General features: G+C 41.8%; 2 protein-coding genes across 6 annotated transcripts in view; one reads left to right on the forward strand and one right to left on the reverse strand.

The window, feature by feature from the left end:
* BABAM2 (BRISC and BRCA1 A complex member 2) overlaps positions 1-9,715 on the reverse strand; it is a 406,214-nt gene extending 396,499 nt beyond the window's left edge. For 2 of the 3 annotated variants that reach the window (XM_044261850.1, XM_044261852.1), the window contains exons 1-2: positions 9,614-9,715; positions 5,925-6,075 (exon numbers count right to left, since the gene is read on the reverse strand). In XM_044261850.1, coding sequence (XP_044117785.1) covers positions 5,925-6,052 — 128 coding nt within the window. In that variant the 5' untranslated portion in view covers positions 6,053-6,075; positions 9,614-9,715. Of the gene's footprint in view, positions 1-5,924; positions 6,076-7,533; positions 7,656-9,613 lie in introns of those variants that run through there. The other variant, XM_044261851.1, reaches the window with a different exon arrangement.
* Positions 9,716-10,043: 328 nt separating this feature from the next.
* Positions 10,044-26,719, forward strand: part of RBKS (ribokinase) — an 83,303-nt gene continuing 66,627 nt past the window's right edge. For 2 of the 3 annotated variants that reach the window (XM_044261859.1, XM_044261860.1), the window contains exons 1-2: positions 10,047-10,197; positions 26,489-26,621. In XM_044261859.1, the coding sequence (XP_044117794.1) occupies positions 10,109-10,197; positions 26,489-26,621 (222 nt within the window). In that variant the 5' untranslated portion in view covers positions 10,047-10,108. Of the gene's footprint in view, positions 10,198-26,488; positions 26,622-26,719 lie in introns of all 3 variants that reach the window. The other variant, XM_044261861.1, reaches the window with a different exon arrangement.

The following is a 26,719-nucleotide window of genomic DNA, read 5'->3' on the forward strand; positions in this document are numbered from 1 at the left end:
CCACTGAGCCACTGAGCCACCCAGGTGCCCCAGGTTTATGACTTTTGAGTATGACAGGATTTTCTGAAATGCCTTTGTCTCTCTCTCTCTCTCATACACACCCACACAAACACACACACACACACAGCAAAAATCTAAAAAAGAAAATACTGATGCATTTTACTTCATTAGAATTAAAACTTCTGGACATCAGTAGCATGAAATTAAGACTGTAAGCCACAGACTGAATGCAAATATTTGTAATACATATAACTGCTAAATGATTAATATCCAAAATATATAAAGAATGATTTAAAACCTATACAAAACTACAAACAACCCAGTTAAAAGATGGGCAAAGGATAGTCCTAAAAGAAGAAATTTAAATTAGCAATAAAGATTTGAAAAGATTCTTCACTATACTAGTAATCAGGGAAATACAAATTAAAAACAATGAGATACCATTTCACACCCATCAACTTGGCAAAAATTTAAGTCTGACAATGTAGACTATTGTTAACGCTACAGAACAATGGGAACTCTCATTCATTTCTGGTGGAAGGAAATTCATATAATGTGGCAATATCTAATAAAATAGAAGATGCATATACCTTAAGAGCCGGCAATTTTATTCCTAGGAATGTGCCTAGAGGAATAGCTTTCAAAACTTTTTTTTTTTTTTTGCTTTCAAACATTTTTTTTCATGACACACATATTTCACATTGTAACCCAGTACACACATACTTATTTAACTGAAAACAAAATTCACAAAACAGTGCTTACTCTTATTATGTGTGACACATTCTGGTAGTTTCCATTCTATTCTCATTCATTTTTTAAATATTGGAGTGACTCATTCAATAGATTTTATAACCACTAATGGGTAAACACACCCAGTTCAAAAACCCATGCCCCAGAAACTCTCTCACAAAGGTGAGAGAACGTTCATTATGGCATTCTTTGTCAAAAGAAATTTAAAACAACATACAAGTCAATCAGTGGGAGAGTGAATAAAAAATTGGAGGCACATTCATACAATGGAATATGATACAGCAGTGCAAACCAAAGAACTTGAACCCTAAGTATTAACATAAGTAAATCTCAAGAACTTCCTACTAAGCAAAAGAAGCAAACTGTGGAAGAACACACACACACACACACATACACACATATATCATGATATCCTTTCTCTAAACTTCTTAAACATGCAATATAATACTATATATGGTTTAGGAATATATTTTTATATAATGAATACATAAAGGATAATGGTATGCACAGGAGAAAAGGAAAAAGATCACAAAGAAAAGAAAGTGAAATGGAATAGCCCAGAGAACAACTGGATACTAAAGGGTTAAAAGGTGCCCATCTTCAGAATTAAAGTATTGGCTCCTGGGCCAGCAGCTTCCTTCCAGGCACAGGGCTAATTAATAAAGGCTCAGCCTGCCAGCCAAAGGGACCAATGGAGCAAACGGAGACCTGTCTTCAAAGCTTACAGCACTCATCTTTGAAAACAGTTCTATTTAGTAACTAAGTACACTGAGTATCTATTTTTAATTAAGTAATGAAATTCAGAACATGAACAAAAAATGCAACAGGTAGTTGTGGGCGGCTGAGATGTCACAGCAGATGCCCCAAACACAGCCATGTGCCAGTAAGGGTGAGTCACTGTGATATGCTGAAAAAAGATAATAAGGCTTGGCTGCCACAGGTTGCAGTAAGCCCTCTGCTTTCCTCTCTCATATTTGCCGGGCACCATTCCAGAACACTGAACATGGAGACAGCTTCAAGATTAGTAAATCACCAAAAATGACAGAATATGGCATCTTACAAATAGCACATGCTTGGGATCAAATTATCACAGAGCAAAAAGCTAATGAACAGTCAAGAGCCCCATGGAATAACTCCCTAAAATAAAAATTCGACCCCTCTACCTAGAAGAGAAAACCCAGGGCTGGTTTTTCAGTACTGGTATTTCAAAAATATCAATTCACTCATCAAGGAATGACATTTTCTAGAATTACGTATAATAACGTTTAAGCAATAATCTACCAGACCAAGAAACAGGTTTCCAAGCCAGAAGTCCAAACCACTATGATCCCCAAACCAGGCAACTTCTCTAGGAAAGCATCTTACCTCTTCACTCACTCAACCCCCACTTGCTACACTATGTAGGAAAAGTACCACAGCACACCTTCAGGAGGCCTAAAAATAAATAAGAACCCTGTCCTTAAGACTGTGACAGTCTAGCAATGGAGCTCAGAAACAAACAAACATATACATACTTATACACATACATACACACATAGGTGTATGTAAGGTACAAAGATTTAGGGGCCATTACAGAAAGATGAGTTGCTACTTTTTTTTTTTAATCTTACTTGGAATAGATTCTTACCTATCTATTCCTTCTATGAGCCAGATCTAGAATATAGATACTCACACCTCATCTCTTCAAGGGCAAGTAGCCATATATAGAAACAAGAGTAGTTCTGTGCATGCTGTGCCCTACAGGATTCACAGAACTGATAAATGTGGACCCCATTTCTTGTAAATGAGTGCTGCTGATGTAAAAGAAAGGGAAATGCCAATAAATGACACACTAAAAAGAAGCCATTCTGTTCCCAAACCCCGTCACTGTTTTACTATAGAAACTTGAGGAATGCACACTTTGCCCGATGGAAGGATTGAAGAAAGAATTGTTAATGAGACTCCAAGGAACTTTCATGAATCTTTCAGACAAGAGCTACATAAAAGGCATCACTAATGCTCTAGATCAATAAGGCTTTTCACATCATTTTATGCCTAGCAACTCAGTTAATGTAGGTAGAGGTATCTGCATTCCTTTTGTAAATCTAAAGAAAATAAATTCCATAAATACTAAACGCCATATAATTCCATGTAATTCCATTAAATTCCATAAATACTAAATGCCATATAATGATGCCATTTCAAATATTTTTCGAAGAGCTAGTCCAGACCGGGCCAGGTCTAGTGGATTCATCTCAAATATATCATCAGATCCACTATTTGCACTTAAATACTCAACCAAACATTCAGGAATCAGGGAGCACTGGAGAAGGAGTCTGCAGAAAAGAAGTAAAGTGACTTCATGCTGATGAACCCACTTGTTCCCTCAGGACACTGATACAAAGAGTAAGAAGTTCAGATGACGTCATCTCCCATAAGCCAATCCCAGTCCCCTGGCCATCAGTCCCCTGTCATGTCCTCACCACCTTTAAAAAAAAAAAAAAAGTGGTGAACCATGAGAGACTATGGACTCTGAAAAACAATCCGAGGGGTTTGAAGTGGCGGGGGGGTGGGAGGTTGGGGTACCAGGTGGTGGGTATTATAGAGGGCACAGCTTGCATGGAGCACTGGGTGTGTTGAAAAAATAATGAATACTGTTTTTCTGAAAATAAATAAATTGGAAAAAAAAAAAATCAAAAAAAAAAAAAAAGTGGTTGTGACAAACTAAAGAAGAAACACCCAGGCACCTGGGTGGCTCAGTGAGTTAAAGCCTCTGCCTTCACCTCAGGTCATGATCTCTCATGATCCAGCATCCCGCATCGGGCTCTCTGCTCAGCGGGGAATCTGCGCCCCACCCCCCGCCTGCTTCTTGCCTACTTGTGATCTCTGTCTCTGTCAAATAAATAAATAAAATCTTTAAAAAAAAAAAAGAAAGAAAGAAAGAAACACCCATGCCTTATCCATTTGAGACAGTAAACATCCCCGGTTCATGGGTTTGGCTCCTTTTGAGCACAGCTTCCCTAAGCTATAATCCATCCACCCTGACAGGTGGCACAGTTCAGTCATCTGTCATATATTTACAGAATTGTATAACCATCCCTGCTATCTTTCAGGACATTTTTGTCACCCCCCAAAGAAATCCCCCACCCACTGATTAAATAATGCCAGATCTTCCCAATAAAGTATCCAACTAACCTAACTAGTCTTCTAACTAGTCTAACTAACTCTAACTAGTCTTCTCTATCCTCCTACTGAAGGAAGTGTACATCCTCATATCTAAGTCTTCTGCTTAGTCAAAAAACAGCAAGACTGGGGCACCTGGGTGGCTCAGTGGGTTAAAGCCTCTGCCTTCAGCTCAGGTCATGTTCCCAGGGTTCTGGGATCGAGCCCCGCATCGGGCTCTCTGCTCGGCAGGGAGCCTGCTTCCCCCACCCCCCGCCATCTCTCTGCCTGCTTGTGATCTCTCTCTGTCAAATAAATAAAAAAAATAAATCTTTAAAAAAAAAAAAAAAGCAAGACTTACAGAAGGCAAAAGAGCCTAAAAAGAAAAGCTAAAAGAGAGTCAAGAATGCAATATATTTCTAGTAAGAAAATACTCAAAAACTGATGGGGATATGTCAAAAAGACACAAACCCCAACTCAACGGAGCTCCAATGACAAAGCTAGAACAACTGAGCAACAAAATAAATGAACACAGCATTTGGATGATAACCTACAGACTAAAATAAACACCTAAAAATTCACACTGACATAAATAAATAAGTGAATAAGTAAGTGACTGGGGGAGAAGGAACAACGCTTCTCTACAGTAGAATTCAAGTTAGTAAGTGTGGGGGGGTGGGAGAAGTAAGGGAAATAGAACATCATTTAGATCAGCACCACCGTGATAATGACTGCAGGCCAGAACCATCCACGACCGCTGAAATTAGTGGCCAAAAGTACCATGAAGAAGTAAGCACCTGCACCATCTCAAGGTATCCCTCTACAAGACACTTACCAATGACGAAGGGCAGATCGAGCTAACGCTACAGTGGAGAAATTTGGTGGACACAATCTTACTTGAGTGGTCGAAGTTAACATACTAGTTACACACATGAATATCATGTACTCCCTGACCTAATGTACTGTAAACCATACAGCATCAATTCTGTAGTATTCTTGGTTGGGGGGGTTGGGAGGATACAGTTCTCACTGTAATAAAGGGAAAACAGTAGATTAGCCCATACTAAGCAACACTTTACAAAATAACTAACCAGTGCTATTTCCCAAAGTGTCAAAATCAGGACGCCTGGGTGGCTCAGTTGATTAAGCACCTGCCTTCAGCTCAGGTCAGGATCCCAGGGTCAGCAGGGAGCCTGCTTCTCCCTCTGCCTGCTGTTCCCCTTGCTTATGTATGCTCTCTCTCTGACAAATAAATAAATAAAATCTCTAAAAAAAAATGTATCAAAATCATGAAAGACAAAGAAAGACAGAAACATTAACAGGTTAAGAAGACCCAGATGTGACAGCTAAACTCAGTTTGGATCCTGGATTGGATTCTGGGCCAAAAAAAGGACATGCATGAGTGGAACAAGTCACAAAATTCAAACAATGCTTGTAAAACAATCAACAGCATTATAGCAACATTAATTTTGTCGAATTTTGTAAATTTTCTGTAAATCTATATTTATTTTGAAGTAAAAAGTTGGGGCTTTTTAATTCAACATTTCCAGGTGTCAGATACTACTATTTCAACCCCACTGTGAAAAATGACTCATTCTGGCTAGCTATTTTAATTTTCCTATTAGGAGAGATTACCAAATGATATCAAATTCAGAATCCCAAAACCCAACTCTAAGAGTACATGCTGAATTGCAACAGACGTAACAAGAAACTGAGTCAATGAATGAAAAACACACTTGCTAAAAACCACATGGCACACTGTTAAGAGACGTGCCCCCCCCCCAAAAAAGAAGAAGAAAAAAAGAAGACATGAACATTGTGATCATAAAGCAATGGCCCACAATGCAAATAAAACAGCTTGAAACATAATACATCAAGATCTGGACAAAACCAACTGCATCAACATGTGCTAAGTTCAAGACCTGATTTAATTTCTGTGGTGTTCAATTTTGATGAATCTGATGGGAAAAGTGTATTAGTAATTAAGGCTGGATTGGGTCTGATGCATTAGTTGTAGTAGTGCTGGTACCTACCCAGACTTCAAGTCAGTTATCCTCAAACAGTTCGTAGCATCCAGTCCCACTTTTCCATTGCGGACCACACTAGATATGAATGGGGACAGCATTGGAGAAATTCGGTTCAAGGCCACTTCTGGGGACATTTTGGCTTGATTTGCAAATCACACTGAAAGGAGAAGGAAGGGATGGTGGTCAGAGTATTCAGAGGAACTAGACAGAATGGGTTTCCTGAAAACTGGCACAGCAACACGGAAATTTCTCTTGCATGAATAAACACTTCACTTCCTGTCTTATAGCGGCCTCTTCCAATGACCCCTTCAGAAGAAACCAACCCCCTGCTGCTCACCTCCTCAGGAGAGAGACAGCACCAATGCTTTTCAAGCCAGAAGCAGCCCTTCAATCCAATTCCCTCCTCCTTTCCAAAGCTGACCGCTATACTTGCCCCACACAAGCTAAATCTACCCTGCTCTATCTTACAACTGACAGTTTCCTACTTTGAGGCCTTAAGAAGCCTTCACTAACAACCCTCTCCCCCCACACACAAAATGTACACTCCATTAAGTTTGGAACTGCTCCCTTGGTGTCCCCACAAGAAGGACTTGATTGGTAATACTATATGAAATTCAAGAATAAGCATAACCTACTTATAATTGTTACTTACGAGAAATTATTTACTTCTGATATACTGTCCCTCCAGTGTGTTATAACTACCTGCTTTGTGATCTCTCCCCTGCAGGGACTATGTCTTGAATTCCTAGTGTTTAACAAAAGTACCTGGCACTGCTAAGCATCCAGTAAAAATCTTTAAATAAACAAATGAATAAAGAGACCAAAAAAACTAGAGAAATATTAAGGTATGGAGAGAAGACAATATTCCCTCAAAAAAATATGGTCGAGGAGAATGTATCTGAAGAACATATGTAGCAAGAAGCTATTTAACGGGGCACCTGGGTGGCTCAGTGGGTTGAAGTCTCTGCCTTCGGCTCAGGTCATGATTTCAGAGTCCTGGGATCCAGCCCCACATCAGGCTCTCTGCTCAGCGGGGAGCCTGATTCCCCCTCTCTCTCTCTCTCTGCCTGCCTCTCTGCCTACTTGTGATCTCTGTCAAATAAATGAATAAAATATTTTTTTTTTAAAAAGCTACTTAACAATTAAATCATGAAAACATACACTTATCCGGATATTAACCAACACAAACAAACATGTATCTAAAAGTCTTAGCCTTTCAAGCACTAAGAAGTTCTTGCACTTGAAAATACAGAAGTAAAACCAACAAAGCGTGTCTAAATTATCTGGAAACCCAGGGGCTAGGGGAAGGAATGTATGAATTCCTCTAAACAGATTTCTAAATGAAAACCTCTAGTTTCAGAGGTGAGTAAATCCATTTAAATAGTCACTTTCTTCCTCAATCTGAAAGGATAATTCCTCATCAAAAGCAAATGAATTTCCTCTAAGTTACAACTATAAGGAAATGATGTCCTAGTCCTAGTTTTCATATACTTTACCATATGGGGACTTAGAGGTCTCTGCCAAAAGAAAGGCTGAAAACCATACCTGTTTTAATCACTTTGGATAGTAATAAAGGGAAGGACTGCAATGATCTTTCAAAAAATAATTTAGCTACCTTAAATGGTGATGACACCCAGAAAACCTTTGAGGCTGTGTACTTCAGTACTCAAATCATCCTTTCTGCAAATATAAAATAAGCTCCTCTTCCATCCACTTAAGAGATTACTTCTTCCCACCATTCCAAAGTCACTACAAAGTAAGAATAAACATCTAATGTCCTGTATCATCAATCATAAAAACCACACTGTACATTTTCGTAACACTACCACTTATAAAGAGCTTCCAAAAATATTATCACAGTTGATCTTCACAATCCTGGGCAGTAGGCAGGTTTTAGAATTCCCACTCTACAGGAGATAAGGATAATTTCTGTCATTTGTCTTTGAACAGCACACTAACCCATATTAGCATTTTGAAGCATTTTTTTCCTATTCTGTGACATTTCCATTCTTATTTCTATCCACTGATGTCACAGTTCTTGAAAGGATGCTTATCTAGATCATATGCAAAACACAGAAATACTCATCTGGAAAAAAAGCAAAGGATCTCACCTACATTACAAAATTATTCTTCCATGCTTTTCCCCATCATACTTATCATTATTTTACCTCTCATTTCTATGAAAAATGGAAAAAGAATGAACACATTCTGAAAAATCTACTGAGTATCAGGCACTCTATCACCCACCTCTACCTGTAATTTCATTTCCTTCACCCCAACAACCCTGTTCTCTATTACTGTTCCCATTTCACAGATAGGAAAACTAAAGCGCAGCAGGTCTAAGTAACTTGTTCAAAGTCACACACGTAGCAAGAATAAAAACCAGCATTCAAATCCAGATCTCCCTCAAAGTCCACTACACCCATCCTCCTCTCCCATAAGCATGTATAATTGCAATTACCAAAGAGAAAGGCATCAAAGTCACCTGTTTAAAGTGTACAACTCATAAAACTGGAAGAGAAAAAAAAAATTACAAATTTGAACAAATGGTTGCCTGACCATCAGAAACACGTTTGACTACAGCTGGTCTGCTGCCAAAGCTGGCCTGAGTGACCCGCCAGTCAAATACCATAGGGAAGAAACCTGCACCAAAAGCCAAACTATACTTAAGGTGACAACAGCCCATTCCAATTCAGCAACTTTCAGGACCTTTGACTAACACCTGAAGGAATGAATTTCTTTGTGTTAGAACAGCTACAGTACTATTTTTTGACAGTGCAAGACTTCCTGCAGTATTAAAATGTTTCCACCGTTAAGTGTAGTGACTTCTGTAAGACAGAGGAGAAATAAATACTCCAAAACCAGAGGTCACCAAACAGCCAAAGATGATGGTTCTTCAGTGTGATCCTTTTGAGCCAGGGACACGGACGGGGGAACACCTACAATAGTGGCTTTCACACATCACAGTTCCATGAGAGATCCCAGCTAGGCACAAATTTACAGTGGCCAGCCTCCCCTGAGTGCTAGCTGTGCGATTTCTATTTCCTGATTTTGACGTATTACAAAAGGAAAATGCAGAAATACAATTTTTACAGGGACTGCTGCTCGAAATAGGGTCACATGAGGTCCTCGAAGGGGAGCCTGGGGACTACAAAGACGTCCTAGGCATCGTCCAGTATCTCGCAATTAAGATGAGATGCCAAACACGGAAACGTGTGCCCTGCTGACGTCATGGAACGGAAAGGGGTGGCGTCCTGCTGCGTCACCTCAACGTCATAAAGCGCACGAGGGAAGTAAGTGGGGAAGCAATTTCTCCAGGGGCAACATTCAAGGAAAACAAGTCGGCTCGGACCCAAAGAATGACCACCCCACTCTAGGGGCCATCTAAAAAGGGATACTCTCCCTTTTCCCAAACTGTATGGTCCCCTCTTCAGGCGGGCAGAAGAAAGGAGTCTGAGGTTATTGAGGGAGCAGGGGGCGGGCTAGATATGCAAAAAGAGCGGCCTCTGGCCTTGGCGGGGGTCTCGTTCTTGCGGGGACCAGCGTGATGGGGATGAGCAGGGCATCTTCGGAACGGGGGCCTTCTCTATAGGAAGAGGCGGCGAGCCCTGGGCATACTTAAACCACGATCCTGTGCACAGGCCACCTGTGCGACTCGGGATCCAACCTCCCCGCACCAGCCCCAGTCCAGGTACCTGGAACTTAGTCCGATCGGTAACCGGCGACTACGTGGGGTACAGGTTACCCGAGCGCGCCCCCGACCGACGCACCGACCTGCGCGCGCACCGCGAGCCGGATGCGTGCGCGCCCCCGGACGTCCCGCCCCGCCCCCTCTGCGGCCCTGGAGCCGGGCGGCGTGCGCGCCCCCGGACGCGCCAAGCCGGGCACTCGGAAGGGCGTCCCCGCCGTGCCTGAAAGGTCCTTCCTCCGCGCCCGCCTCGTGGGTGGCGAGCGGCGTGGAGTCTGGAACTCTCAGGAGGGCTCTGTAACGAGAGGGAGTGCAGGGAGACCGTCCCGGGAAGAACGGAGGGCGGCTGGGGAAGGGGTTATTTCGGGCAGTCAGGTGGGCGACCCGCAGAGGCGTCTGGAAGGCCCGCGTCGTTAGGGAGCGTAGGAGCGGCGTTCCTGGTTACGGGGTCGGGCAAAGGGCAAAGGTCAGCCTCCGGGGTGGAGAGCACCTCCTTTGGGCCATGGCCGCATCTGGGGACCCCGGCCGGCAGTGGCAGGAGGAGGTGGCCGCGGTGGTAGTGGTGGGCTCCTGCATGACCGACCTGGTCAGGTTAGTCCGGCTCAGTACGCAGAGCTTGCGGTGGAGGGAGGGGGCGGACTGTGCTCGGCACCGGAGCTCCGGCGACGGAGAGGGCCCGCTTGGGGGTGAGCGGCCGGTTTCCCTAGCCCGCAGCCTGCCGCCCTGGCGTGGAAGAGGCCGAATGGGAGTTGGTAAGGTTAACTGTCAAGTTCGGCAACGTGAGAGGCCAGGGTGTAGTGGAAGCTCTTCCAGTTACTGGAAGCGCCCGCCAAGACCTGCTCGGGTTTTTCGACCCGTCGGCCGAGCCTGTCTCCTGACTAGCCTGAGGAGCCTTGGTCAAGTCGTTTTATCTCTGAGAACGTGCCCACCTCCCAGCATTGTTGTGAGGACTAAATGAAGGAAATTTGTGAACGGTGACACGAACCAGGTTGGGTATTGGTCGTCTGAACTCGAACGAGTGGAACAGAGATCAAAAAGTCCAAAAGACAATCGACCTTTCGTGGGTCACCTTTGACCATATCGGCTGTTGGCATTCCTTGCTTTTCAGTATTATGTGGATCAGTATATGGGTTATCTTACGGCAACCCGAGTGTGTATCAAAAACCCATAAACACGAAGTTTACAACATTAAAAAACGTGATAAAATAATGAACATCTGCTAACTGAAAATACATTGGTTGGAGAGATCCCTAATTTTCCCCTTTTTTTTTTCTTTTTTAATGAAAATGGCAGAGTGCCTAGCTGACTGGGTACTGGAGCATGCAACTCTTGAGATTGTGAGTTCAAGCCCCACCTTGGGCTTAGAGCCTGCTGAAAAAAAGAGAGAGAGAAAGAGAAGGAAAAGAAGGAAAGGAGAAAGGAAAGAAAATGGCTTTCCTGACTCTAACAATAATAGATGTTCATTATAAAAAAAAATCAGATATTCCAAGAAAATTCTACCATTCAGATTGCTTCTGTTTAGTATTTTTGTGACTGGTTTTTCAGATATGCTATTTTTACATTAGAAAAATTTAAAATGATCGGGGATACTACAGTAAGACCTCATCTGTCCTGCAACGTTGCTTTTCCAAAGGATAGCAAGAGAGCCTGAAAATAGGTAAAAAGGCCTTGAGAAAATCAAGTCACCAGATCTCTGCCCCACCTATGCTTTAGAAAATAGTTCCAGGGTCTGTATGTAACCAATTTAGTCTTATGTTGCTTAAATTATTTATAAGCTAGGTTATCAAATTTCCAGACAAAGAGTAGAAAGGGGGAGAGACTGCTAGTGATTGCCAAAAACATACTTTTATAGGTGCAGTGGCAAAAGAGTCAGAAAACTAAACAATTTTCCCGTGCACCCTATAAGTGTCAGGTTTAAAATTCGGAGCCACTTTCTTCTTAAACTAAGTCTGAGCTTTCTGTGAAGCTTGACCATCAAACGTTAAGGATAACAATACTTAATAAAATGAATATTCTTCATAGTTGGGGGAGGGTGGAGTGTCAAGGGCTCATGTAGCATCTGTCGGGATTTTAAAATCTTATTTAAGAGCTAGAAGAATTTGGGGTGCCTGGATGCCTCCATCAGTTAAGCATCTCCTAATTTCAGGTCAGGTCATGATCTCAGGATTGTGGGATTGAGCCCTAGCGTGGAGCCTGCTTAAGATTCTCTCTCTCCCTCCCTCCCTCACTTCCTCCCTCTCTGTCTTAAAAAATAAAACAAGAAAATCTAGAGGAATTTAGAGAGTATTTATTCTACCTCTTCAGTTCATAAAGGAGTAAACTGAGGTACAGATAAATAAAAAAAACTCTTACATTGTATATAACCTAATTTCTCTTCTCTCGCCATTTTCTTTTGTAAAGAAAGAAAGGTGTCTACTTCTCATGAATCACTAGTAAAAGTTTTACTCCCTTAGAGACTGTCTTACAGCTTTTCTGCAAACTACTTATGGTTGCTGATTATTCCTGCCTCTGAAGATCTTTACAAATACCCGTTTTTATTTAAAATCCTTCATCTGTGATAGACTTGGGTCCGACGTTGCTAGTTAGGGTATATGTCATATTCCCATTAGTTTCCTCTTGCTGCCATAACAAATTGATACAAACTTAGTGGCTCAAATAATACAAATTTAATACAGTTCTGGAGGTTAGAAATCTGACACAGATCTCACTGAGCTAAAATCAAGACTTCTGTAGGCTGCATTCCTCCTGGCAGCTCTAAGGGAAATCTGTTTTCTTGTCTTTTCCAGTTTCTAGAGGCTGCCCACATTCCTTGGCTTATGGCCCTTTCCTCCATCTTCAAAGCCAGCAGTGGTCAGTCAAGTCCTTCTCACATGGCATCACTCTGATGCTCACTTTTTTGCCTTCCTTTTCCACATTATAAGAACCCTTGTGATTATGTTGGGCCTAAATGGATAATTCAGGGTAATATCCTGATTTTAAGTTAGCTTATTAGCAACCTTAATTTCCCTTGCCATGTAATATAACATTCACAAGTTCTGGGCGTTAGGAATGTAGACATCCATGGGGCAGGGTGGGGGAGGAGTGGGGGGACATTATTCTACCTACCACAATGATGAAGCTTAAAGTTAAAAAATCTTACAATACTTAGAGCTTGGGGGATCACTGAAGCCCCTCAGTCCATTCTCCACATTTTAGAGGTGAGATAACTAATAGACTTGTTAGATGACTCCCCTCCACCCTGCCAAATCATACAGCCAGTTAGGGGCACAGAGAAAGTTGGAAACTCATGTTTCCCAAGCTTTATCTTTCCATTATATCATCCTGCCTCTACCTCTACCTCTGGCTGGTATTTTTTCCCTTTTCATCTGCAGTTCGTTTGAAAACTTGCAGTGTGTGCATTGTTTACTTTGTAAGCTGATAAAGAAAACTAAGGATTTATAATCAAGTCTAGAGATGGTATCTCCGTGACTGTCCCTTTATTTCTTGGTTTCACTGGACACAGCCTGGACACCCTTGCCTATACCGCAGACTCACTTCAGAAACAAAACTACTTCAGTAACCAAGCCCTCTTGGAGAGCATCCAATCCAATTCACTTTATATATTACATTACTGTGTGCCAGACACTGCTAATTCAATCAATGAGCAACTTTTTTTTTCATGTCTGATTTCAGTTTGCTATGAATAGTAAGCTCTGTGTACTAATAATTTTAAAATATCATTAGCTTATCCAACATGGCAAACCATGAACATTAATACCCACCTATGTTTACCGTCATTCTTTTCCTGAACACCCATCTCTGAAGTTCCGCAGTGTAAAGATAAGAGAAATCAAGCTTGTGAAAAATTAAGTCAGACTCCCTCCAAAGACAGGATTCCATGAAAACCCAACAAGAAGTGATCTTCTTTAGAGATTAAGTTCACAGATCTTTGTCAGTCATGCTTTCACTGATCATCTTTATTTCTTAGGACATGTATCATCCATCTCATATTCAACAAATATTTAGTGACTTTTTATATATGCCAGGGACTTCCCTAAGTGCAGAGGATGCAACCGTGAAAAACACAGCCAGGAGACCCTGCCTCATGGGGCTCACATTCTAATGGAAGAGACTGTATCAGTAGAAATAAGTAAAACACATAGTATGTTAGATAAATGCTAAGGAGGAAAGTAAGGTATGAAAGGGAGATGGGAGTAGTAATTTTAGGTCCTTGCCCATAGAAAACCTCACTGAGAAGGTGATTTTGAGTAAAAACGTAAAGGAGAAAACCATACAGATAACCAGCGGAAGAGCATAAGGGCCTGAGGCGGAAGCATGCCTCTTACGATCAGTGAGCAACAAGGAGTCCAGTGTGGCTGAACAAGAAAGGGAGGGAGGAGGGCAATTAATGATTAAGGGATTTGGGGTCATACCTTGAATAAGATGAAAAGCCATTGGAGGGTTGGAGCAGAGAGGTGACCTAATCTGATTTACATATTAATATCATCACTGTGGGAGCTGTGTGAGAAAAGACTGAAGGCAGGCAAGGGCAAAAGGGGAAGACCAGTTCAGAGTCTTTCCAATAATCCAGGCAAGAAATGACAGAAGCCTGAAAACAGTCCGTGAAGATGAAGCGAGCATCTTTTTTATTATATATTTGAAGGCAGAGCGGACAGGATTCATTGAGGATTACAGATGGGTCAAGGATCACTCCCAAGTTCTGTGGCCTCTGCAGGTGGAAGGGGAAGCTGACCTTTGCCAAGAAACAAGACTGGGAGCAGAGCAAACTGGCTGGGGAAAGGACAGTATCAGGAGCTCAGGGTGGACATGTGAGATCCGAGTTGCCTGTTAGATCCAACTGAGGCCGTTAAGAAGACAGATTACAGGAGTTTGGACCGGCTGGAGATAATAAATTTGAGTGTCAACAGTGTGTCGAGGATATTCGAGGCCTTGAGGCAGGATGAGATCACTGAAGGTCTGAACTCCTAGGGCAATCCAACATCTATGGCATACATTTTTTACATAATTTATCTCCCATCGCCCAGTCTCTCTGTACCCCTAAAACTTGCTTTGAGACAAGCTCAATACAAACCCATGTTTACATTTCCATGGCGATAGACTATGATGTCAGCTACAACCCTGTGTTATCCTTTTACATGCTCCAATTAAAAGTGATGGCTTGAGAGATAAGACTTATGTTCAGCCAAGCATCTAAATTTAATCCTTGGCAAGTCAGGAAATGATTGCTTAATTGTCAAAAGATTTTAATTGGATGGCGGAATAAGTGAATTTAGAAGCTTTTCGATCCAAAGTGGATGAAATGTAGGACCTAGATTACTTTAAAAAAAAAAATGTACACCATACCTAGAAAAGGTTACCTGTGCCTAACATATTACAGTAACCTCTATCCTGAATTCCACCAGAAGCCTCTTGACTTGTTATATTTGGAACAAAAAAAATCTCTTCTCCATCACATTTTCAGTAAAGTAAAAGCCAGAGGACTGTTGACCTAAGGAGTGTCATGCATTCCCAGTGCCAGAGGAATATCCTTTATTATCCTTTCTGCTCCTTAAATTGGTCTTGAAAGTCATATATCTGTTACCAACTCTTAAATTAATATTTTGGTAAACATGTTTCTGTCAACCAGATTTCCTAACATCAAAAGAGATCATTCATGGGAAATTTGCTAATTATGGTCCCTTTAAGGAAAACACATTAAAAAGTAAACTGCACCTGTCAGAACAAGCACACCTACCGTGTGGTATTGCAAACATGTTCCTTCAGTGACCCCTGCTCTGCCCGCTCTTCATGCCTTCGTGCCTTCGTCTCTGCACTCTTGGGAGGAGAAGGTTGGGTAGGCTTCGTGATGAAGGACTCTCTAGAATTTCAGTCACTTGAGTAGCTATTAAAAGATTGGGACTGTGCTAAGTGCTAGGGATACTGCGATCAGTAAAACATAGTCCTTGCTCCTGAGGAACTTCTAGTCCAAAAAAGAAGGCAGACACAAAGATCATTGGAGTGTGATGCGGTTAGTGCCTGCAGGTTCTGTGGGAGTACGGGGAAAACGGTCTGGTTGGGATGCCTCCGGAGCCAAGTTGTAGATGAGCAGGTGCTAACCCAGCAAAAAAGAGGAGGGAATACATTGTAGCCAGCTGGGATAACCCCCAAGAGCAAAGTCACGGCTGTGGGTATCCATGGAGCATGCTGGGACAGCCGCAACTAGGTCTGTAGAACATCAGAGGAAAGATGTTACAGAAAGGTCTCCTCAGCCATGCTTGGGTGCCTGGATTTTATTCCACAGGCCCTGGGAACCAGTGAAGGGCTCAAAGGACAGAAATGACATTTCACGTAGCTCGCTGGCTGCCAAAGTGTAGATAATGCCTGCTCTAACCCATCTTACAAATGTATCAGGAAGCTCAAATATATTCTTTCTTGATTATTCATGATGATGGGAATGTGAAAGAACCATGAGCACCAAAAACCAGAAATTGTAGATAAGTTAAAAAATTTTTTTTAATTTTTTTTAATTTTCTTTTTTATAAACACATAATGTATTTTTATCCCCAGGGGTACAGGTCTGTGAATCGCCAGGTTTACACACTTCACAGCACTCACCCTAGAAGTTAAAATTTTTAATAATTGATTCCAGAATACATGATTTTTTTGTATGCTGATTTATCTTTCTAATTATATTTTGCTTAGGATAAAATTAATTCCATTTGTATTTCCTTAACCTACACCAGCAGATGGCAGGAAGAAGTAGCCTAGATAATTACAATGTGGTGACAGAAATCATTTTGAAATTTAAAGTTTACTATAATTAATTGGCAAAATAGAAAATAAAATACCGGTTTTGTAGTTCCTCTGTCCCTATTCCTACTTGCCTTCTTCAATGAATTTAAATGGTTTTCATCAGGAACTTTGATGAATGCTTTCATCTCTCCATTTCCCTCTCTACTCTGTTTTTCTGCATCCTGATTTTCTCACGTACCTTACTGCATCCTCTGGTTGTCCAGTCCGCACTCACTAACCCCCCTACACACAGATACTTCTCCTGCCCTCCTCTCACACGTTCTAGCTCCAGGATTAGCTCCTTCTCTACCTCTCTATCCAAGCTTCTCTTCTTTGTCCAGAACTTTGCTCAGCTGGGAGGCAGGAAGTCTGTGTACAATTATTCAAAAAGGTGAGTTGACATCAGATGGCATTATAATTTTTAAGTACGTTTCTTTTTTTTTTAAGATTTTATTTATTTATTTGACAAGTAGGCAGAGAGGCAGGCAGAGAGAGACAAGAGACAAGGAAGCAGGCTTCCTGCTGAGCAGAGAGCCCGATGCGGGGCTCGATCCTAGCACCCTGGGATCATGACCCGAGCCGAAGGCAGAGGCTTTAACTCACTGAGCCACCCAGGCGCCCCTTTAAGTATGTTTCTAACTACTTGCCTCTCCCGTGTCTTCTGTACTCAGTCTTCAGTCCTATGTCGGAGGGATAAAGGAGGATTCGGCCCCTTTATTCTGGCCATATTCCTTTTTTTTAACTGGTTTACTTTTCTCCTTGGACCACGCTCGTATGCACCATGTCTACACTGCTTTCACCTCACTCTGTGCCTTCTTGTGTACACGGGCGTCTGTCATCCCAGTTATCTCTATAAATGTCTTTTAAAGTGGAGAACATTCATTCAAAAATATTTACTTCTGGGGGTGCCTGGGTGGCTCAGTAGGTTGGGCCTCAGCCTTCGGTTCGGGTCACGATCTCAGGGCCTGGGATCAAGCGCGGCATCGGGCTCTCTGCTCAGCAGGGAGCCTGCTTCCCTCCTCTCTCTCTCTGCCTTTCTCTCTGCCTACTTGTGATCTCTGTCTGTCAAATAAATAAATAAAATCTTAAAAAAAAAATTTACTTCTGGGGGCACCTGGGTGGCTCAGTCAGTTAAGCAGCGGCTCTTGATTTCCACTGAGGTCATGATCTCAGGAGTCGAGGCCAGTATCAGGCTCCACGCTCAGGGGGGATTCCTCCAGAGAGAATTCTCTCTCGGGATCCCTCTGCCCCTCCCCACCATGTGCACCACCCCCCTAAAATAAATAAATAAATAAATCTAAAAAATATATTTACTTCTGACCATGATGGAGTGACTAGTACCGGCCTTACGTTTCCACCATAAACAGGAAAATGGGATATATAAGGGACAAAATATATGAAGCAGCTGTTTCAGATGTTAGACAACAGGCGTGTTATCCCAACAAGAAAGGAAACAAACAGGAGGGACATCACTGACCATGGCACAGCGAGAAGAAACTCAGGGATGTATGGCAAGATCAGTATGTTGAGAAAACTGATTTCAAAGCTTAGGGAGACTCATGTGGCTCAAATGTGTGGGAACATGTACTGGAGAGGAAGGAGCCAATCAGGGAAGGGTCCCGAAATCTGCATAAGAGTCCCCTTGAGTCTGTTGCTGAATTCTACATGGACAGACGTAGAGACTGCACAAAGCCAAGCCACTACTAGAGAGCTCTAAGCTGAACATTTCACAGAAATCATACAGAAACGGGAGATATTGCATTCTATTTGGCATAAGAGACTTACTGAACCCCTGGAGCATTCAGAAAGACCACAACTTAGTAAAGGAGGTAAACTTGCCCCAAAGTAAAGGCTACTCGAAACTGTCCCTAATAAATCTCAAAGGCAATCCTCAAAAGGACCAAATAAATTACTTAGCTGTCCAAAAAAGGCAAAGTCTAATCCTTTAGAAAAACACAACAAAATTAAGACACTCAGTAGTGTAACATTTGCTATATTCAGCATTCACTCAAAAATCAATAGTCATGCAAAGAATCAAGAAAATTTGAACCATAACCAAGGGGAAGAAAGCCTACCAAACCAACATAAAGAAATGGCCAGGGGGCGCCTGGGTGGCTCAGTGGGTTAAAGCCTCTGCCTTCGGCTCAGGTCATGATCTCGGGGTCCTGGGATCGAGCCCCACGTCGGGCTCTCTGCTCAGCAGGAAGCCTGCTTCCCTCCTCTCTCTCTGCCTGCCTCTCTGCCTACTTGTGATCTTTCTCTGTCAAATAAATAAATAAATAAAATCTTAAAAAAAAATAATAAAATAAAATAAAAATAAATAAATAAATAAAATAAAAAAATTTAAAATTAAAATTAAAAAAAAAAAGAAAAAGAAATGGCCAGGATGGTGAAATTAGCAGAAAGGGATTTTCAAAGTGCCATTATAAAATGCCCATTGATTCAAAGGAAAAACACGACTGCAGTGAGGAAAAAAGTGGGAAACACATTAAAAAAAAAAAAAAAATAGATGGGATACCTGGGTGGCTCAGTGGGATAAGCCGCTGCCTTCCGCTCAGGTCATGATCCCAGGGTACTGGGATCAAGCCCCACATCAGGCTCTCTGCTCTGCAGGGAGCCTGCTTCCCCCTCTCTCTCTCTCTGCCTGCCTCTCTGCCTACTTGTGATCTCTGTCTGTCAAATAAATTTTTTAAAAATCTTTAAAAAAATAGAAGTTTGAGAAATGAAAAAATAAAATTTTTGCAATGAAAAGTTAACTTGATGGGCTTATCAGCAGAGTAGACATTACAAAAGAAAGGATCAGTGTACTTGAAGACCGTAAGAGCGATTATCTAAATTGAAGCATAGAGGGAAAAATGACCAAACTACACAGTCTTTGTGATGTGAGACAAGGAGACTGTCGTTTGTGTAATCAGAATCTAAGAGAAAGAGTAGGTGAGGCACAAAAAATATTTGAAGAAATAATGACCGAAAATTTTTCAAATTTTTTCAAATTTTATGAAAACTATACATGGTCTAAGAATTTCAAAGAACCCCAACCAGGATAAGTATACTGTAAACCACAAAGCCCATTGTAATCCAATCCCTGCAAACCAATTATAAACAAACTCTTAAAAGCATGGGGGACATTAGAGATAAGGGAACAGACATTACAAATAAGGGAACAAAGATTAATTACAGACTTCTTGTCGGAAATAATGCAAACCAAGGGGGAGAAAATGAAATCTTTGAAGTCCTTAAAAAGTAAACTGTCAACATAGGATTTTATTTCCTTCAAATATGTAAGGGAAATATAGGAAAATAATAGAGAATGTATCACCAGAAACTCACACTACAATAAATACTGAGGGAAGTTCTTTAGGCAGAACCTAAATGATGCTAAAATATAAGCCGAGATCTACCCAAGGGGACGAAAAGTCCCAGAAAAGGTTAATATATGGGCGAATGCCAAGACTTCTTTCCTCCACTTCTTAATTTCTTTAAAATTAAGAAATTTTACTTAAACCAATTGATGGTTTAAATAAAAAAATAATAGCAAAGTTTTATATCACATAGAAGTAAGATATGTAATAGCACAAAGATTAGGAAGGGAAAATGGAAGAATGAATTACACGTACAAGTAAAGTGGTATAGCAATGTTTGAAAATAAGCTGTGATAAGTTAAAGATGCTCATTGTAAACCTCAGATTTTTAAAATAGAAAAAAGGGAGGGGCACCTGGCTGACTCATATGGTGGAACATATGACTCTTGCTCTCAGGGCTGTAAGTTCAAGTCCCATGTTGGGTATAGAGATTACTTAAAAATAAAATCTTTTTTTTCTTAAGATTTTATTTTTTTAAGATTTTATTTATTTATATTTATATATTTGAGAGAGAGAGAGAGAAAATGAGAGGGGGGGGGTCAGAGGGAGAAGCAGACTCCCCCGCCCAGCAAGGAGCCCGATGCGGGACCCGATCCAGGGACTCCAGGATCATGGCCTGAGCTGAAGGCAGTTGCTTAACCAACTGAGCCACCCAGGCACCCCGAAAAATAAAACCGTTTTTTAAAAAATGGGGAAAAAAGGAGTCAACATCAGTAGTGAAGATGAAATAATTAATCCAAATTAATCCAATTAATCCAAAAGAAGATAGGGATGGAGGAGAGAAATGAGTATTATAATGTCAGACAGTGCTATTGATCTGAAGAAAATCGTTAGGAAGCAATGAATGTTTTTCCCATGAATGTTCCCACATTTCTGCATGATCAGGACTTTCTGAGCAAAGATCGCTAGCACCAGGTTTAAAAAATGTTTGCATGGCAAACCTTGCAAGTCAGAGACTTCTGGAGAGATTTTGGGACTTCTTCCTTGGACACAATTATTTACATTCGAGGGGTTGTAAATCTAGAGACCTCCCACCCCTCAGTCCCCTGAGAGTGCTGGTTTATATTACAAAGCAAAGGTCATTTGGCTGTGTTTTCTCCCTCTCCTTCCCCACCCCGGAGGGAAGGAGGAGCAACAGCTGTGTCAGCTTCCATACGAACTCCCAAGAATTCATTATTTGGAAGTTCCTCTCATGTCACCCTGGGGGAGATTGGGACACAGAGAGCTAACACAATTATGAGTAATTAAAAAGCGTCTCTGGTCCAGAAACACAGTATTCCTTGTCCGAATGAATTAATAACTTAACAAAAATTGGGTATAAGGACATCTCCCATAAGGTGGTCTGGGAAGACCTGAGGAGGTAACATCTGAGCAGAGATGGGAAGGAAGGCAGCCTCGTAAGACCATAACATACTCCTTATTGGCTCTTCCCGTGCCTACTACACTCTTTCACACAAGCAAAATTTAAATAAGGTTCAAGGACAGGACACACTGAAAGGCTGGCCACTTGTGACCAATACTCTTCGTAGCTCTTCTATAAATTCAAGGATAGCTACATCTTCAGGCGAAACTCCTCTTCAGCCCCAGACTGGTTAGGTAGGAAAAATAGGAATTAATAATCAAAATCAGTTTTTTAAAAAATGGTTTAAAGCATAATTCAGCTTTCATTCCCTTAAATAAATCCTATGTCTGCAAATTTAGGGTTAGGAACCACAGAATGAAGATTGGAAGCTAAGTGGGTTGTTTTGTTTTGTTTTGTTTTGTTTCTCCCCACAGCTAGAAAGAGAGATCACTAGGTTTTTTTGGAAATGACGTTCAGTCCTACAAATGTGACATAGACAAATGCTGAGAAGAACAGATATGGCTGAAGAGTCCAGGCAGTAGGAATGACAAATGAGTGCAATGAATTTTAATGGTGCCGTAATAGTACAGTCCCCTATTAGAGAGGCATACCGGGTGTTTGCAGGCTTGCAGCCAGAAGAAGTAAGGATGAAACGCAAAAAGCAACCTATTCCTCGACTTTGGGCTGGTGCCGGGGTAGTGTGACCTCTTCGGTGGAAAGACTTCGCTTCCCTGCTTCACCAGGTCATTCCTCCCTTTGGTGTGAACCATCTCTGAAAATCTGTAACAAGCACGTCATTGTCAAGAAGCTAAAAGCAATTGATTAGTTGTTCTGATAACACCTGTCAGTGAAATAACTCAGAGCACAAAACCCAGGCATTTAAGGAGTTGACAAGTATTATTAAACCTGTTTTGCAAGAGAAGAAGCTGGTTCAAAGAGGGAAAAGCTGTCAAATGTAGTACAATCAGTAAGTGGCTCAGGCCTGCTACCTTGCGCAACTAAGTTCTAGCCACGTGACCTCTCAGGGCCCAGAAGACTGTGGGGCCATCTATGAACATTTATCAGTGTTTCCTCCTGTGCAAATTTAAAAGGTGACATTTTTAAAGCTACAAATTTAAGTTCAGGTATATTTCCTATGGTTGGTTTTCTCTGTCTGGGTTTTCTCCGTCATCCAGAAACTTGACTCTATTTTTAATTTTTAAATGGTAGCAGCAGTGCATTACTACAGTATACTGCTCTCTTTTTATCTTCCTTTGAGCATGTCTGTCCTTGGCGCCCTGCTAAGCCTCACATCTGAATCTCGACAAATCATAGCAATGCTTTCATCAGGGGGCGGTGCTTTGTTGCGGTCCTTTCTTGAGATGGACCTTGATTTCATGACCTTAATAAGGAAAGAGGTAGGAAACCCTAGTTCAAGGTAAATTGGGATTTCTAATTCAGAAATGCTTCTGCCTGTCTGTAACTTTCCAGTTGCTCTCAAAGCTGCTTTCCGCTCCAGTTCATTTACTTAAAAAAAATAAGCAGTAAACTGTCTGGGTTCAACAGAAAGGTCACAAGACAGAGGTTTAAGAGCATATAATCTGTGCAGGACTGTAATGTAGGGAGTGAGAAAAGCCTGTACAGACACTTGACGTGTTTGGCTGGTTGCTTGATGCTGCGGGACAGCCGGGGAACCACGACAAAGGGACAGAAACCCTGGAATGGACAGAGAGTGGCACTGGGCAAGGCTATGTTACGTTGCATCTACAAGGACCCGGCTGCCAGGAAGCTGGAAGAAGATGCTGGGAAGCTGGGTGAATCTGAAGTAGTAACAGGTGGCTTCCTGGATGCACAAAAGTATTCCTGTTGCACACCTCTGTATACAAAGTAAAACAGGAACTTTTGCTCCCTCTCTCCACCCTGTTCATGGATACCTGTCATTAACACTTCATTTTCTGTGCATTTGCATATGAGAACATACACATGCATCTTTTTATTTTTGAAAAACCATGAGTTGGGGTGCTCCCTTCTACTTTTTAGATGCTGCCCGATTCATGAATCATTTAATAAAAACAATTTGATCTTTAAAAGAAAAAAAATCATGAATCAGATCATAATAATCTCATGCTCTGAACTGGTTCCGCCCCCCAACTCATATGTTGCTTGCATCAGGGTTAGGATTTATTATATTATCAGGAAATTGCTTTTGTCCCATAGAGGTAGACTGGAAAACACCAATTTAACATTTGTTGAATTAACCCACAAATAAAGAAGGATAGTCTGATTTCTGGTTATGGTTGCTGCGTATAGGAGAGGCGTGCTGCTAATACAGGGAAGGCGGCAGGCAAGGTCTGGTAAACCATGAAATTGTCATTGCCAGACTATTGACATTCCCACCAGGCTCCTCTTTCCCATTCACCAACACCTCCACGTCTGCAATTCAGAAGTAGGGATGGATGCTACACAGGAGAGACACAGAAAAGTGAGGTGGAAAGGGAGATAATTTTCCCTCTTCCCTTCTCAGTTCTTGCCTGAGACCCTGGTAATAAAAGACAGATTAACGAGAAAAACAAACAAATGTATTAACCTGAATGCCCCAGGTGTACATGGGCAGGGCCCAGGGGAAAAGGGGTAACTCCCCAGGGGGATTAAGAACTCGGGCTTCTTAAATAAGGAAGGGGGAAAGGCGTGGGAGCCCTCTTAGGGGAGAGTAAATGATTTAGGAAAGATGGACTGGCCCTCAGTTTTATAAATAGGAGGTATGACAGTGTTTGTGACAATTGTCCAGGTGTGGTGGTGACTTCTCGCCTGTGACAGGAGTCCATCCTTGCTGGTTGATGAAACTCCCAGGGAGGGGATTCATGGCTGTGGAGTCCTTTTGGGGAACTGGTCTTGAGGCAGATAAAAGGCAGGTCAGAGAAAGCCTCGCCCACCATCTGCTCCTTTTCATGTGCCTACGGCTCACCATCAGCAGTACACCAAAGCGGCCTGTTTGGCCAGCATATCCTGAGCTCCTCCAGTCATACTCTCCTACCCTTCAAGGAGACAAGGGAAGTCTCTTTAAAAAATTCACTCAGTCAAAAAATATGTTAAGCCCATTGCTAAGTGGCAGGCACTCTGGATAAAATGGAGAACAGGACAGAGTTGGTCCTTGTCGGCATACGGGGAGAGTCTACAATTGAAGGAAGGAAGGAAGAGTAGGGCAGAGATGCAGAAAGAAAAGAGTACAATTCCCAAGGAGGGAGAAATTTCAGTGATAGCTAAATTAGTACAGTGCTTGTGTTAATATAAATTGTTTAGAAAGGAGTTGAAATCCCTGCCATCTGCTCCCACATCAAACACATAACACTGTACCCCTAATTTCACTCCTCCATCCCATACATACACATCCCAATAATCATCTGCTGATCTATTTTTCATGACATCCCACAGCCAATAATAAAAAATACACTTGATTCAAACCAGAGTATTGTGACCCAGACCCAACTATAAATATAGTGAAAGTCGTAAGTTTCTATACCGACCATCTTACTAATTCAGTTATTTGGCCTATTTTTAGCCACGTTGGATATTTTTTTCTTTTTAAAATTGTTATGGATGTTGTTGGTAGCGTCAATAAGCCAAGAATTCACATAGTTACTCAGTCGCACAGATTAGTCATCATTGCCTGTTCATAACAGAATCCTAAAATGTTTAAGATTTCTGATGCAAATCAAAATCTCATCATCACTTGTCACTGCTAAATTAAATGACAGGATAATAACATTACATTAAAACCATTTTTCTCTTGATTGAGTACCTTTTTCAGAAGTGAACTTGTAGCTGGATATTTTTTTCATCGGTACTATAAATGCATTTAGAATAGGAGGTAAAAATAGCACTGAAAAGGGGAGGAGTGGAATAGAATGTTTTCAAATTATTGATGAGTCTCTCTTGAATCTCAAATAACCATATTTGACACTGCAGTGCTAGGGAATGGAGTAGTTTAGCCCAATTTCCTGAGACCTTTAGAACTACATAAAGGAGGTGCTCAGGTTGAACTTGGTCATTATCAACACCATTGTGAGTTATTGGCATCGGTCATAAGTCATTCCATTATAAACAGGCTCTTAGTGACCTGTAGGAATTGGCATTGTCCTGGTACTCTAACATTAGGCATAAGAGACTGGTTTTAAATAGATCACAGGCTAGGTGGGAAATGAATATAAATTCCAGATCTGCCAAAACAGAGTAGATTCTCAATCGACTTACTGTCATGGACTCCCCTCTTGGCCTTTCTTTCCCATCTAAAGCTACTTAACCTTTTTTGGTCACACCTGCCGGCACTCCATCTGGCCCTCAGCCCACTTCTTTGTGGCCATCCAGTCCTCCTGCTACTTAAGCCCATCTTCTTCGCTTACCCTTACACACAGCACTCTCCATTTTCACATCTTCTGTCCCTCAAAGATGTTGTTTCTTCACATCTTCCACTTGAATGTTACGAAATCGTACCCTGGAGAAAACCTTTCACTCTGACTTTTTGTCTCCTCTGCTACTACCCTCACCAGGCAGTAACAGGTGAGTAAAACTCCTTCGCTCTTGGAGGAGTCCACGAAAGTAGAGACTGAAGCAGGGTTGGCTAGGAGTTGACAGTGGTTGAATCTGGGGGATGAGTGCTTGGGGCTAGGGAGGTCAGTATACTGTTTTCTCTAGTTCTATAGGTTTGAAATTTTCTATAGTAAAAATTTTCAACTAAACTTAGCTCTCTAGACTCCCATTTTTTCAGAATAGATGCTTAGATGCTCTTTTTGAGTTAGTACCTGAAATGGTTGGGATACAGGATGGAATGGGACTACGACTTGATCGTGCCATCGAAGTCATAACCCACTCCCGCCCCACCTGCCAAGAAACAGATGGGATTCCTGCGTGCCTAGAATTGCAACTTCCCTCTTCTCCTTAGGTCCTGAGCATGGTTACCAGAACCCTGATACGCTTCCTGCTTCTTGTTAAAGTGACCAGATAAACCTGTACAGAAACACACATTAACTTATCCCACTGAATAAAGTCTGTGCTGGGCACTGGGAAGTGGGAATCGGAAGGGACTTCCCTGTAAGAGCTCCCCACGATGGAAAACGGAGGCACCCATGAGTACCCCTGATGCAGTAGCACTAGAAACTATCATCTGAAGTGGCTCTCCAGTAGTGCGGCTGTGGGACTGTGCGGAGGGTGGGTGAGGAGGCAGACAGAAAGACATCCTGTCAGCAGATGCATTCTGGGTCGTGATGCCAACTGCTGAATGCTATCTTAAAGGAAAAAGTGATCTAGTCTGCTTCTGCTTGCATTTCTGATTGCTAGAACTAGACTCCCATCAGAGAACCTTCCCTCTCTCTTCTGAAGAACTTAAATTGATGTGCCTTATTTTTTTCCTTCTCTTTTTAAATTATGGCAGTCTTACTTCTCGTTTGCCCAAAACTGGAGAAACCATCCATGGACATAAGTTTTTTATTGGCTTTGGAGGGAAAGGTGCCAACCAGTGTGTCCAAGCTGCCAGGCTTGGAGCAAAGACATCCATGGTATGCAAGGTAAGTGTAAAACATGGTGGAGAGGATTCTAGAGGCAAGGGTCTGGTTTTAAGACTTGATTGTTTTTATTTTTTAACTATTTTAAAGGGAACAATTCA

The sequence above is a fragment of the Neovison vison genome, chromosome 8, assembly GCF_020171115.1.
Source record: "Neovison vison isolate M4711 chromosome 8, ASM_NN_V1, whole genome shotgun sequence".
Taxonomy (NCBI): domain Eukaryota; kingdom Metazoa; phylum Chordata; class Mammalia; order Carnivora; family Mustelidae; genus Neogale; species Neogale vison.